The sequence below is a fragment of the Phaenicophaeus curvirostris genome, chromosome 1, assembly GCF_032191515.1.
Source record: "Phaenicophaeus curvirostris isolate KB17595 chromosome 1, BPBGC_Pcur_1.0, whole genome shotgun sequence".
NCBI classification, from domain to species: Eukaryota; Metazoa; Chordata; class Aves; order Cuculiformes; family Cuculidae; genus Phaenicophaeus; species Phaenicophaeus curvirostris.
The window spans coordinates 123155517-123171219 of record NC_091392.1 but is presented as its reverse complement, the minus strand read 5'-3'; the positions used below and the strand labels follow the sequence as shown (position 1 = coordinate 123171219).

At 36.1% G+C, this 15703-nt stretch overlaps 1 protein-coding gene across 6 annotated transcripts in view; it reads right to left on the bottom strand.

The window, feature by feature from the left end:
* The window catches only part of DMD (dystrophin), a 1224073-nt gene that overhangs the window by 161641 nt on the left and 1046729 nt on the right, over nt 1–15703 (bottom strand). For all 6 annotated transcript variants that reach the window (XM_069873469.1, XM_069873460.1, XM_069873489.1 and 3 more), the window contains one exon: nt 6029–6175. In XM_069873469.1, coding sequence (XP_069729570.1) covers nt 6029–6175 — 147 coding nt within the window. The remainder of the gene's footprint in view (nt 1–6028; nt 6176–15703) is intronic.

Here is a 15703-nt window from a genome sequence, read left to right as displayed (position 1 = left end):
CCTATTCTACCACATTTTAAAAACTCACCCACGAATTATGCTCTCTGGCTGCTGGTAACATTTTGGCAAGGAAAATGACCTGGGATGTGGAAGTCAGGACTGGAGAATGACTCATAATTGCAAGGACCATTTTTGTTTTGTCCTTGTTTGCTTTCAATATTCTGACTGCTGCTAACTTTGTACCCTTCCCAGCTTTTCACCCTCAGACATTCTTACCTGAAATAACCCAGCTTTTCATAATGAACAGCCTAAATATAGGTGATTGGAATCACGTCATATGCTTAAAAAGGTGTTGAAAAAAAAATCAGCCCATATTTTCTCAATTTGGATAAGAAAGAAATTAAACTATCTGTTTAATTTTAGCATCCAAGGTAAAAAAATCCCAACTCCCATAGTCTTCACACCTTTGTAGGACTGAAACTTAGAGTTTTAATTCTCTAAATATAACTTTTACAGAAGTAAATTCAATCCATGTTTTTAAGATGTTCGGGTATTATGGAGCATAAGTATTAAAGAATATGAATAAATCTATCTTCAATATAGTAACAATTGTGGCTAGTAAATAAGTCAAAGTACCATACACTGAATGATTTAGCTAAAATTACTTGACTTAAACGCAACAGAACTAGCGGATGCTGGTTTCTAGTGAATACATTTTCAACAGTATTGTAACTTCAGTTTTCCCCAGCATCCTAAATATAGGCTGGTGTGACTCATAGATGCGTACTGCCAACCACAATCTATAACTGCTGACAGGTGGAAGTAAATTGCACAAGTCTTATTTTACAAGGAAACGAGACTAACATATATCAACTAATATGTCTATTCTCTTGCCGTTATTTATCCATCAATCAGATAAATCAAAGAGCTTACAGAATATATTGTGTAGGCAAAGACTGTACAAGAGACTGTTAAATTCATGTTGCATGTGTAACAATTTCTTGCATTTGATTATATTTAAGATCTTTTCTTTGTAGTTATAAAAAAACGTAACTCAGTTTTTTTATAATCTCATATACCCATATACATATATGAGAAAAAAAGCAACTTGAAATCTACATAATCATGCTGAAATGAGAATATAAAGTAGGGTAAATTGCAGTTCTTTTGCATGTTTTTCAAAACAAATCCATATAGAGTTTAAAATTCCAAAGTAAAGGAAATGAATACAGGATAACAAAACTCTGAAACAGATGTATCTTCTATAACAAAAAAATGACTAAATTGTTTACAGTTTTAGCCAACTGAAATTCATCACACAGAATATCATCACTTTAAGGTGGTTTTATTAGCTTTCCAACTGGCATGGCTGTTGGTGATAAGCATGCCTGTTTATACTCACATACACACTTTCTTTCACTGACTGACCTAAGCATGCCACAAAGAACAATGAAGATGTCCTCCTAATGTAGGAAGGAATATTTCCAGTTTTTGACATACACTTCATTAGAAGAATTTAATCACAATCCAGATAGCTGGCCTTCCTCCACTAGCTTTGAGAAATAAATAAACAGGATTTTTAAAGAATGACTGTAAAATGAATATACATGCATATTTTTGCAGACAAACATTGAGCAAAACTGAGGCTCAAGCTAGCAGAAACGAAGAAAAATACATGGGTATATGACTTCTGAAGCCAACTGGCAGAGATAATTAAATAAATAAGAGGCCATTAAAGAGCCATGACAACTGTGGTTTTGGCAGAAGTTCCAGTTCTCACAGAATACACAAAACAACATTTTAACTAAAGAGTAAGATGGGAAATTTCAACTTTCAAAAGGGATCAAAATCTCCCTCTGCTGGGAAAATGAAATCTGCAACTACTAAAATAATTTAAAATATCAATCTTGAAATTAACTATGATTTTAGTAATGCCTTAATTAGTGTAAATATAAATTAGGTAGAATTTTGGCTGTGTATTTTCAGAAAAGTTATCTCCCATTTTTGTCAGCTAATTACAGGTAATATAAATCAAAATATAGTTTAAAAAAGAGGAAAAGGAAACAAATAAAAATAACTACTGAAGTTAATTAAATAATGCAATGGAAAGAGAAACTGCAAAGGTTTCAAGGTAACAATGCTCAAATATAGAATTCTAACTGGCTTTTATATGGCAGATTCTTATATACATGACATTCTTTGTCTTGTGCAAAGGAAGAAACTTCTTTCTTGCTCCTGTTGAATATCTCCTAATCTATCTACTTTTAACATTCCCCCAGATCATGCTCACTGATTGATTTGAAATAAATGATTTTTCTTGTAATGTAAGCTATATAAAAGGTTAAGTTAGATTTTCTTCTTAATTATAGACTAGAGTTTTCCTGTATGCGAGTCCTCTGCAGTAACAATTGGACGACTGAACTGTAAAGAATCAGAAGAGGCTTTTCTTTTTCTTTAGGAAAAATAACAATAGAGAATATGTTTAATCACATTCAGATCTTAGTTTTAATACTTTAGGCCTGAAGTACATGTCCTGAAATCGTTACTATGCTACACATGTAGAAATAAAATAAGGACCTGAGAATTCTGCTGACAGAGACCTGAAAAAAACCCATTTATTTTACATATGCACTTTTGCTGTTATTTTGCTCCTTTTCTGAAGATTTTTTCTTGGAGAAGGAATGGAGGAGAGAAGGGGAAGTAAAATTAAAAAAAAAAAAAAGCTACTATAATAGGTCAGTGGTGATTTCAACTTACATACAACATTTGCCCTCACCCCTATCAAAAGCAGGGTGTGAGCTGAGGATCACTGCCCAGAATGCCTATGACTCAGCTTTTAAGAGATTCACTGGACCTGAACAAATACAATGGAGGCCAGCAAGACTGATGCACAGTCACAATTTCGCATTGATTTCAGGAAAGAAAGGTTTTCCCTTTTGGATTTTATATTCTTGACGTTAGTTCCTCTGCAGACGTAGATGGTAAAATTCATTGATATTTCTTATCACGGACTGAAAGAACCAGCTAATATTTGTGAAGCACCTGGAAGATGCTGGTTTTTGAAATAATTCATTGCAGTAATACTTACTACAATAGTGTGCATTATTCAGCTCAGTAAAGTGCTGTCCTCAGCAGAATACAAATAAAACTATCATATAACTTTATATAAGTGCCTGCAATAGTATTAAAAGCCTGCTGTTTCTTCAGCAGCTCCGGCAAGCAGAAAGCATCCTTTGAAGGAACAGAATAATAGTTGTGGCTGGACCCTGTAACAAGAGGCAACATGATTTTGCAGCAGAGCAATCTCCAGTTCCCAATGTGCTGGAGAATCAATGCTACTAGTGCAAGATGAGCTGAGCAGTTAGGAAGGATACTGAAATCACAGCTAATGCTTCCATGCAGTGACATTTTATACATAGAAATTTATACATGTACAGATACAGGCATACATCTATATAAACATGCATACATATATACACATATATATATTTTCACACATATACATGTATATATGCAAGAAATGGCCTGTTTTAGCTCTAGCCATTTTATATGCTTCCTCCAGCTTGCTTAGTTTTACAAACTGCACAGGCTGGACCTACTATTATGCACAGAGAAACCCATCCACAAATGACAGCAGTTCATTACCACTTGCTAAATTAAAAGCACTGAAATATAACTACTATGACAAATTCTCCTAAAAGCTAAATTTTCAGATGAGAGACAGTTCTTATATTTTTCAGCTTATTAGAGGTACTATTCTGAATAAGATTAGATAAACTTGATTTTAAACAAAAAAAAATTCTTGATAACTGAAGGCTATCTTCCCTGTGGAATACTTGGAAATTCTTTTACATGTCAAAGGCCTCGCCTTTTGACCAGCATTACACCAACTGGATCTCTGACAAAAGTGAAGTGGATATAAGTCCCTTTAACCTGGTCTGTCTGGCTCCTCAGATGTCAACTGGAAGTAAGGAAAAGTTTGCAAGATACATTTTCTTCCAGGATGATCTCATTACACATACCGTTTGAAGCCCACAGGATCTGAACGTGAGAGCTCCTTGTGAAATTCATAACAAATAGCTCCCTAGAGAGATTTCATATCCTTTCATGTTTAAGAAATGTGGAAAAATAAGCAGCGAATTTTCCTCAAAACCGCTCTTTTGAAGGCGTGAAGCTAATTATTTCACATTGCTTAAACTTCACAAATGATAATATAGTTTTCAGCGACTGAGTTGAATGCATTAGCTTTCATTAATGAAATACAACTTCAGACAACTTCAAAACCAGGATTGGTTGAGCCTATAATTGGTTGAGCCTATAACTGGTTGAGTCCTTTCCATACATCTTTCTTCCAATAACACTCTAATGCATATTGACCAAAGCTTAACACAAAAAAAGGTAAATTAATGGCAAATGTGTTACTGTTAAAATATACATAAAATTCTGGGAAGATTCTGCAGCAATATTTGACACTATTCACTAACAGAACTTTAAGTGATATGTTTCCTCCTCTGATCTTATAAAAGTCCTTGTGTTAGTAAAGCAACAAACAAAACATCATTTCATCCACTACACAATGCTCTGCAACTTTTTCATAACACTAGGATTCACTATTACTCTGGAGCTGATAAACCTTATGGCCTTATGTACTTTTCCCACACATAACCAAGAAAGGGCATACCTCTGGGAGGTGATAGCACAGAAGCCTCTGTTTTATAATTCCTGCAGTGATATATTCTAGGAAATGGGATACATTGACGAGAAATATTTTCCCCATCAGGAATGGGGAGTGAGTGGGGGTGTGGGAAGAGAGAGGGAGAAAGAGAGAGATCTCTAATCTTTGAGGTATTTAAATACAAAAGAAACAAGAGAAGTAATACAGGAAAAGGCACAGAAGATTAGGAATACAGAAATAATTACTACTTTGAAAAAAATAGTGAATAAAACCAAAGAGAAAATACAGGTAGTATAGACGACAGTCATATGAAAATACATAGAAGGCTGAAGTTAAGAGAAAAAAAATATGGAAGAACTAAACTATTAAGGAGATATTTTATGTGACAGTAGTACAGGAAAGGCAATTAATCAAAGAAAAAGAAAGTCAAACCCAAACTTCCTAACTGTCAAACTGAAAACTGGAAAAAAAAAATAGGAAATTATCTTGGAATTAGAATGGTTTTGCATGCAATAAAAATAGCTTGGTTTTTGTTTTTGTTTTTGTTTTTGTTTTTGTTTTTTTTGTTGCATTGTCAAAATTTCAGTTTCCTGTAAACAGTATCATGCATAACTGGAATGATAATCATACTTAAATCTAATCCTAACACAAAACAATATGTAATACTCTAAAAATACTCAGATGTAAGTGTCAGTGTCCAGACTTCATATATAGAACAGTTGGACTAGATGATCATTGTAGATCCCTTCCAACTGAACTACTTTAAGAGCCCAATTTATAAAATCCCTTTCTAAACAGCTTTACTCGCAGTATCAAATCCTACTAATTACCTGAACACATGCAATGTCTTGCAATTTTATAATTGATTCCACAGGTGTGACTTTAAAAGGTCTACTGCACAGAATCATTAATCCACCTATGAGGAACTTATTCAAAACTGCTGCTCTTGAAATTTATTTAAACAATAGTAAAATGACCAAGGCAGCAGAAGTAAACTCTTATGTGAATCTTCCATATACACCACAAAATATCTATAAAACATGGATAAGCCTGTTAAAAGAAATGGTCACATGATATATTTGGCAGCAAGAATTACTAAATATTAATATTAAAAGGTAAATAAAATTTTGAGTATGAGAACTTTAACTGTATGAAAAACTGGGTTACCTGATTTCTACTTGATAAAGTATTCGGAAGCATACTACATCAGCTTTAACTCCTATTTTTTTCCATACTGCATCAGCTTTAACTCCTGTTTTCCCATAGAGACACCATTACTGAAAGCCTGCTTCCTCTTTCCTACCTTCGTACACTTTAGATGCTATTTCACAGGGGAAAAAATCAAGCACACAGAAACAAAAAAAATATTTACTTAAATGGAGGAAAAGTAAGAAAAAATAATAGGAAATGTACCTGTAGCACCTTCCACCTTGTGTTCAAGTCTTCCACGCAGCTGAGATTGTACTGGGAAAGCTGAATATCAGAGGGAGTGAACCGGTGAGCCAGGTCATTGACTTGATGTACCTTCTCTTTAAGGGGTATCATTTCTGCTCTATAAACCTGTGTGAAATAAACATAAATAAAGGTAAGTACTAACTTCAAAAACTATTGGCTCTGCTACTGGCTGATTAGTAATGTACAAGTATTCCATGCAAAGTTGAAAAGGCGGAGTGTACTGGTAATAATACAGTAAACAATCTTCTTACATAACTTCATATGGACTTCTGGTCTCAAGGGTAAGGCATTTCAGCAGGTGATATAAAGCTGAAGCCTTCATGGCAATTTTTGACCAGATAAGCACAACAACCCTATGCAGTGCTACAGACTGGGAGAAGTCTGTCTAGAAAGCTGCCTGGAGGAGAGGGACCTGGGGGTGTTGGTTGACAGCCGACTGAATATGAGCCAGCAGTGTGCCCAGGTGGCCAAGAAGGCCAATGGCATCTTGGCTTGTATCAGAAACGGCGTGACCAGCAGGTCCAGGGAGGTTATCCTCCCTCTGTACTCGGCACTGGTGAGACCGCTGCTCGAATACTGTGTTCAGTTCTGGGCCCCTCACCACAAGAAGGATGTTGAGGCTCTGGAGAGAGTCCAGAGAAGAGCAACAAAGCTGGTGAAAGGGCTGGAGAACAGGCCTTATGAGGAGCGGCTGAGAGAGCTGGGGTTGTTTAGCCTGGAGAAGAGGAGGCTGAGGGGTGACCTCATTGCTCTCTACAACTACCTGAAAGGACGTTGTAGAGAGGAGGGTGCTGGCCTCTTCTCCCAAGTGACAGGGGACAGGACAAGAGGGAATGGCCTCAAGCTCCACCAGGGGAGGTTTAGGCTAGACGTTAGGAAAAAATTCTTTACAGAAAGGGTCATTGGGCACTGGAACAGGCTGCCCAGGGAGGTGGTTGAGTCACCTTCCCTGGAGGTGTTTAAGGCACGGGTGGACGAGGTGCTGAGGGATATGGTTTAGTGTTTGGTAGGAACGGTTGGACTCGGTGATCCGGTGGGTCTCTTCCAACCTGGTTATTCTGTGATTCTGTGATTCTGTGATAACCAGCACACCCACTGCAATGTGCACTGCAGACCGTGTTTCTCTCTTGCCTCATCCTTTACATGTATGTAGCATGTGTTCCTTAGGGTGGTCAGGAGAGATAAGTGCTGTTTAATATATGAAAACAGAGGAAGAATACTGTTCCCAAATACAATGAACGAAAAAAGAGAAGCAATGGTAAAACTATCACAAACCTCAACAAGACCATGATCTTACCGTAAGTATCTCGTGTGTTACAAATAAAAGATTAGTAATGGGAAGTACAAAAAATTAAAAGAAAAAAAAAAATATCTTTTTGCCATGAGTCCCAAACTGGCCTACGTGACTCATATTTCAGAAAAAAAATAAAATAACATGTCTTGTAAGATAATCTTTAAGACTATGCCTAAAGGCAGTCTAGTTAATAATTTCAGCAATGCATATGAAAACTAGAATTTGGTAGTTACAAGCTTCTTGATTTTAAAAGCAACACCCTGATGATGATGTTTCCATGATGCATCTGAGTAAATTGAGATAAATTCAGGGCTCCATGACTCTATGAAAGAGAGGGCCCTTCATGCAGATTTTTCACTGTTCAATATTTATCTTTTCTAAGGAGACATTTATGAATATTTAACATGATAAAATATGTCAAAATGTAACAACGAGCCATTTCTAAGGGACAAATTCTGTCATTTTCAGGAGCACTTTTATTGCCATATGATGTCTGCACACAAAGGCTGGGTAATTCACTTGCTATTTTGCATTCTAGCTTCTTTCTCTCAGCATTTTTAGTACAGACCACATAGCCTGCATCTCATTATACATCATCAAATAACTTAAAATGATTGCCTAGTAATCACTTCATCAATGTGTGATCCGAAAAGGGCCATCCAGTATCTCAGAGAACCTTAAGAGTAAATAGTACAAAGAATTTCATAGACATTAGAATGCCCTGAACTGCACTAAAGGTAAACATTGTTGGAAAATTGTTCCTCAAATGCCTTTCAAAACCAGACTTGGCTTCCACTAATTTTGTTAAATTGCCCTACAACATAAGGAGCTATGCTTACTTAAATGGTACAGTGAATGATTTTAATCTGTAACATGCACAATCATAAGTGATGTGCATGTTATAAAGGAAAACACAGAGAATGGTGCAAGTGTCACAGTGTGAGAGAAGAGACATGCATCAAGTTCATGACATAACAGTCGACTTCTCCATTTCACCAGTTTGATAACACTGGAACACAACTGACATTGCTGGAGAGAATACTGATTTACAGTGTAGTGTAGAGAAAGGTCAGCAATACAAAGAAAACAAAGAGCTCACATTTTGTTTTATCCCACAGAATTACACATGTGCTTAATCATTTTTATTAGTTACTGACTTCAGAGAACCAACAGCACACTTTAAAAGTAAACATTTGTTCCTGTAAGGTAAAGACTTCAAAGGCTGAAGCGCTATGTATACCACTGTGTGAACAGTTCACTTAGAAATAATAATTTTACTGTTTCAGGTTTTTTTTTAATGTGATCAGTTAGTTTCAGTGGCCCAAGATCCTTGGCTATTACTCTATGTCTTATACTCAGGACGGTCAACTCAGTTCCCCCAGTGTTGCTTCATTTCCAAGATGAGAGAACACTTCTCAGGTAGAGTTACTGATGTCAGTGTTGTATGTATACATAAATATACATGTTTATATCTATATGTGTATATATATATAGACATAAAATATAATAAAACTAGTACATATTGAAATTAAAAATTATATGTAATAAATATTTCTATACAAAATAAAAAAAATCATAGAATAACTGCAGATCACTGGATGCTTCCACACTGCAATGCATTTGGATGATATTGCATTAATGTTCTGTTAATTTGTATGGCAATAGGATCAGGCTTTGATTAAAAAAATCATTTCTTAGGCAAAGCACACAGGCCTAATGTTATAAACCACTTGTTTTTAAACATATACCTAAATATCTGGCTGATTTCAGACCAATTTTTTGCATCTGCAATGTTGACTTGAAAGTATTGTTCTCGCTTAAGATTGACATAAATGATTAGGTAAATCACACAATCACTATACCTAAATTAATATGAAATAGAAGATCCTTCATAATTAGTCAATGTGTGTTTTTATTTTATTTAATAGAGCAGAAAGGCTAAGGCACAGTAGCAAGTCGCAAGAAAAGAGATCAAATCATAGAGATAAATATGGAAGTAAAGAATAAAACTTATCTTCCCTCCCCTTCAATTGATATTTTTATCAATTGTTTTTTTCTACTGTAAGAATACTGATTTTGCAGTGTTATGTTAATATCACAAGATACAAAAGCTTTTTTACCACCTTTAAATTTAATATTCTGTACTATTATTACTAAGCCTGAAGTTTTACTAGCATTTTTATTAGATAGACAAATCAAAATATAAGAAACAACAAGAAACTAGTCAATGCAAAGCTATCTAATTTATTCTAGTGAGCTTACAGCTAAAAACTGTATCACAGAATCACAGAATAACCAGGTTGGAAGAGACCCACCGGATCATCGAGTCCAACCGTTCCTACCAAACACTAAACCATATCCCTCAGCACCTCGTCCACCCGTGCCTTAAACACCTCCAGGGAAGGTGACTCAACCACCTCCCTGGGCAGCCTGTTCCAGTGCCCAATGACCCTTTCTGTAAAGAATTTTTTCCTAACGTCTAGCCTAAACCTCCCCTGGCGGAGCTTGAGGCCATTCCCTCTTGTCCTGTCCCCTGTCACTTGGGAGAAGAGGCCAGCACCCTCCTCTCTACAACGTCCTTTCAGGTAGTTGTAGAGAGCAATGAGGTCTCCCCTCAGCCTCCTCTTCTCCAGGCTAAACAACCCCAGCTCTCTCAGCCGCTCCTCATAAGGCCTGTTCTCCAGCCCTTTCACCAGCTTTGTTGCTCTTCTCTGGACTCGCTCCAGAGCCTCAACATCCTTCTTGTGGTGAGGGGCCCAGAACTGAACACAGTATTCGAGGAGCGGTCTCACCAGTGCCGAGTACAGAGGGAGGATAACCTCCCTGGACCTGCTGGTCACGCCGTTTCTGATACAAGCCAAGATGCCATTGGCCTTCTTGGCCACCTGGGCACACTGCTCGCTCATATTCAGTCGGCTGTCAACCAACACACCCAGGTCCCTCTCCTCCAGGCAGCTTTCTAGACAGACTTCTCCCAGTCTGTAGCACTGCACAGGGTTGTTGTGCCCCAAGTGCAGGACCCGGCATTTGGCCTTGTTAAACCTCATCCCATTGGACTCTGCCCAGCGGTCCAGCCTGTTCAGATCCCTTTGCAGAGCCTCCCGACCCTCCAGCAGATCGACACTTCCACCCAGAAGTGGGTGGAAGACAGACTGTAGACAGAAAACAAAAAATATATCCATAGTAATATTCAGTATATGACATTGTATGAATAAAAAGGGTTAGCAATCATAAAGCTGTGTTAAGGAACACTTTATCACAGTAAACATACATATTTATTCTACTAGTAAACATACATAAGTATAGAGTAAGTTTCAGAGTAAGTGAAAATCAATTTGAGGGTTTTTTTTTCAACAAGTGTTCTAAAAAATTTAAACAGTAATAATTTCTTTATCTTCTACAGTACTCGTCATCTGTGGAAGCAGAAATTTAGAATTTCTACTGAATTGCAATTTTCATCAGAACGATTAAAAAGTTAAACAGAAATGTTTATATTTTTAATAATCACTTTGTAGAAGACTGATTAATTTTTCTATTTTTTTTCCTTCTGCATAAAAACATACTATACATATCACAGGTTTATATCAGAAGAATTTAGAAAACAATATTGCTGGCAATTTAAAAATGAATATACGTGGTGAGTCGTATACTAGTATCACAAGGAGACCTATCTGAACCAATTAAATTGCTCAGGATGTAAATGACTTCTCAGCGGGAACAGTGGTAGGAGAAACAGCCACAAATTGTCTTCATTATGACTGTCCTTACACAAGATAGAATTTCAATGGTATGTGATGCAGTAGGTGGTAGATTGGATTTTAAATGATTCATAAAGTCCTGTCAGAAAATATTTTGAAATGCCTTGGAAAATAAGCAAGAACTCTAGAAGACATGTACCACAGACACCCTAACCAGCAAAATTAAAAGTCTAGAATATACAGTGGCTATGATCAGTTAGATGAAGGGTTCATCTCACACAGCCCCTTGTGTGATAGTAGCCAATACAATTGCTTAGGGAAGAAGGTAAGTGAAAGCATCAGCTCCATATTATACTTTTTTGGCTCGGTAAATTGAGATTCAGAGACTCTGGAGCCAGAAGCTGTATTTCTGTGTCAATCAGATCTTGATGATTTGTTTTCCATGAAATGATCTACTTCATTTTTGAACTAACATAGTCTTTTGTCATCCAAAATACCCTATGGTAAACTAAATATTTAGGTTGAAGAATATTTTTTTTTTTTTTGCTTGAGACCATTTCTAATTCTTAGCTCATGAGATGGTGATTAATCATTCCTAATGGGCTTACTTTATGCTGTTGCAAATTCGATAAGTCCTGCATCATATTTTTTCCTTCTTCCATGCTTAAGAAAGACTGAGATATATTAGATTAAATGAGGATATCTAGAAGGTATTGCATCTGAGAAAGTCACCATATGGTTCCTTTATATACAACAGCTAACCAAAACTGGGAGTTGGACATAATGTTAGGTTTTACTATAAAATGGCATAAACCGCATACTGAAATGAAACTACTGAAATGAGATTTCCATTGACTATATTGGAAGCCTAGGCAAACAGGTCACATGCAGATAGCTACCTGGAACATGTGAAATTACACAAGACAAACCCCACTCCTACTACATTTCTTATGTCCTTCTATAAGAGCTTTACATACCTTTTGTCTGATCTGCTATAATCTTTTTTTGGATTGATAATTCAAAACACTGCCTACAATATAGGTGATATCTGATTTTTCAGTAATTTCTAGCATTTCCTTTGGCTTTCTGAACAGTTCTGAGTATTGATGTGATGTTTTCAGAGGACCATCTGTTAGGATTCCAAGATCTCTTTTATGAATGCTAAAAGAATGTTTAAAAGGGCTAAAGGAGAGCTGATGACTGTGCATGTAAACGTGAGATAGCTTCTTCCACATACTTTGCTTGATATTTATGAGCACTCTATTCCATCCGCCATCACTTTGCTGCCAGTCAGTACTGTGAGGTTTATCTATAGCTGTTTGCAATCGGTTCTCATCTTAAGTACATTGCATAGATTTGTATTATCAACAAGATGTGCTACTGCATTATTAATTTCCCTTTTTAGCTCATTTATGTACATGCTGGACAGAGTAGATCTTCTGGACCATAAACAGTCATCTGCCTCACTGGGAAAACAGACCTCTGCATTTTGTTTTTCATCTTTTACTGAAAATAACTAGATAATTGGTTGTTTATCCACAGGAAGACCTTCTCTATTATCGTTTTGGAATGCCACATAGCCTATACCTCCTTACCGATACGCTCACATTTCATTCAAGGCACCACAGGAGATGTAAGGAACACCTACTTTTACAAAAGCTATGTCATTTACAAAAGCTGTTTCTTCTACAGTATTTTTTTCCCCAAAGATTTCCTGGTCTGCATGTCCATGTGCCTTCCATTCCTCATAACAATACTAACTTTAAACAAGCAAATACTGTCAAATAGTCTTATGATTTTGGTGATTTGAGACTTCTAATCATGATCATAGAATCATGACCATTCTATGTATGTTTGCCTCAAATAGCTTTCTTTATTCTTTTCTTTTGTTACCCTACCTTTCTAGCTCTTATAAGAGTCCATTCTGATGGTATGGATTTGTTTTCAGTTTGCAGTGTAGTGTCTCCATGCTGTCTTCACACACTTTACTCTTTCGGTTTCTTTTCAGCAGGCTTCCTTATTTGTGTGTAGCCTTCTTTATGAAAACTGAACATTGCTGTGGTGGATATTTCTGGGTTATTTCATCCCTGTAGAGGTGCCAACCTTTAGTTCATAATGTTCACTGTCATGGTAATAATGTTTTGAACTTGCATTGCTCAGTACCAAGCCAAACCTCTTCCTCACCAGTTATCCTCTTAGTGTTTCCTAACATTACATATTTTCTATTTAGGACTGAAACTTCAAATGTGAAAGGGTTTTAGGCTAGTGTCTGTAATTGCAGACTGGTTTCATACATATTTTAGAATATGCAGGCTAAGTTATTATTTTATTATTTTCCATTATATTTGCTTGTGCTTTGGGTATCCCATTCCAAGGTAGTAAAAGCCACCACACAGCCTTCACCTCTTTCCAGAATACTGTTTCAATGAAAATGTGATGATTTGTTTAGATATGATTAGATTTTTAAAGATTCACTTCCTTACACATTTCACATGTCATACTGATGTTTTCCCTTTCTTTCTTTTATTTAGTGATCCCTAACACAGAGAAGAGCACTGACTTCCTATTTGGAAGGCTGCCTCATGTTCAGAAGAAAGATAATATTAAAAAAATCTAACTCTTTAAATAGAAAGATACACCAAAGGGAGATGGCTTTTGTCAATGCCGTGAAAAGTTATTTGGATTTTTTTTAGAATCTCCATTAAATCTGAAAGGAAATGCATGAATCATTTGAGTGGAAGAGTAAATAAATAGTAAACAAGCCTATTTCTGTAACAATAGAGATATTATATACTTCATTGGCTTCAGACAGTTTCCATTGCAAAATTCATGATGGAAAATTTGGAAAGGAACACTGACTCTGCAATGCACATTTCCATTTTTTAACCATTCTCTCCCTCAACCACATGCGCAACAGCGTGCTGACAAGTCAAACACAGAATTCAGGAATCCAACCAGAATTAAACTGAGTGCCTGTAACTTCTAGACTGCTGCAGTTAATGGAACGGTGTGACTAAATCTCGTTATGCCCCTTGGAAAATACACCCCGAAGAGGAACTGTATTCTCAGAACAGTACTTATTCCTTATGCACAGAGAAAAATTAAAATGCAGGTTGGCTTTTATTTATTGTTTGCTATTGTAAAATGTCAGTGGGTCATTAAAATTGCTTCTTACTCTTACTGTGTTTATGCCTACTGAACCCAACTACTACCATATATGTTTCAATGTAGTTCCGAACAGACAACCTCAGTGCCTTGTCAGAACAAACAGCTGTGTTGAGAGCAAGAAATCATTGTTGCTTAGCATTCACCACACTGATAAATGGAAAAATAACAGCAGGCACGTACAAAGTCTTACATTCTTGTATACACTTCAGAAGTACTGAGTTTAGCTGTATTTGTCTTAAAATTTGTGTTAAATAAATAGATATCATCTAACAGTTACTTATTTGGAATCATTACACAATTGTTCTATCCCAAAGTTAAAACAAGTATTTGAGCATTTCAATCATGATTTGAAATATAGTCACTACAGGCTCTTACTAATCTGAAATATTTCTGCAGTGAAAAATAGCTTGGGAGCAGATTAATTTTCTGTGTTTCTTTTGGTTTTCATGTAGACTTAACAACACTTGGAGTTATGTTTACAAGTTACAGAAAAATCTCTGTGAGACCATATAAAAACAAATACACTATGACTATAGTGTAATTTTGCTTTCCAGCTACCTTGTCTTCTGAACACTTTAAAGATCAAGACTTATTAACATTTCCCATACTCATGGAAGGAAGGACCATGAATCTCAGTGATACGCATACAGTAATACATTTCCCTTGTTAGAAAGAGAAGTTAAGAAGACAAAGTTCATCTTACCAATGCAACAGATACTTTATGTGTTCAACACTAGCTTCAGGAAAAGAGTCTGTATATATGCAGTTACGGATGAAACAGGTAAAGATGGCTGTCTAAGATGTTAAAGGCAATTTGGTGTAGTCTCTGCTTTTTCTTCTCGGATTTTATGGACTAGAAAATACAGCAACACCAGGCTTTGATTTGAACATTATACAGGTTTGCCTTGAGCACAACAAGGGAAATCAAAATTGATCCCAGAGCAAGTTTCTCTCAGAGACAGTAAATGCAAGATTTCCCTACACAGTATCCTCTTTCACTAAAGTTCAGCTTTTACAAGCCTCAACCCAAGGGATTTAAAACATTTCTCCCTATTCTTTTAAAATGGGAGGCAAAGAAAAAAAATAATCTTAAAATCATGACAAGCCATCTCTAGTTTTTCAGCAGTGGTATTTACTATTTAGGCAGTCCACGTCTAGACTTTATACAGGCCTAAACATTACAGAAACTGTACTTAGAAATGCAATATTTTGCACTTCCTAATAAACTTTTCAAGATCATGCAAGCTTGGACATCTATGAAAACTAAAGACTAAAATACAAATTTCTTACTGCTATTAGTAATTAAAGGCATACAAGGTCCTACATATTTTTTGTATGTCTAATGTAAAAATTATTGCAAAGTCATGCACTAAAGAAACACTTTCACAAAATACTAAACTGTCCTGAAAAGTATGTTTAAAAAATAAAAGAAACAAAGAAAGAAAGGAAAAAATTATATTCTAAGTAGAAAAG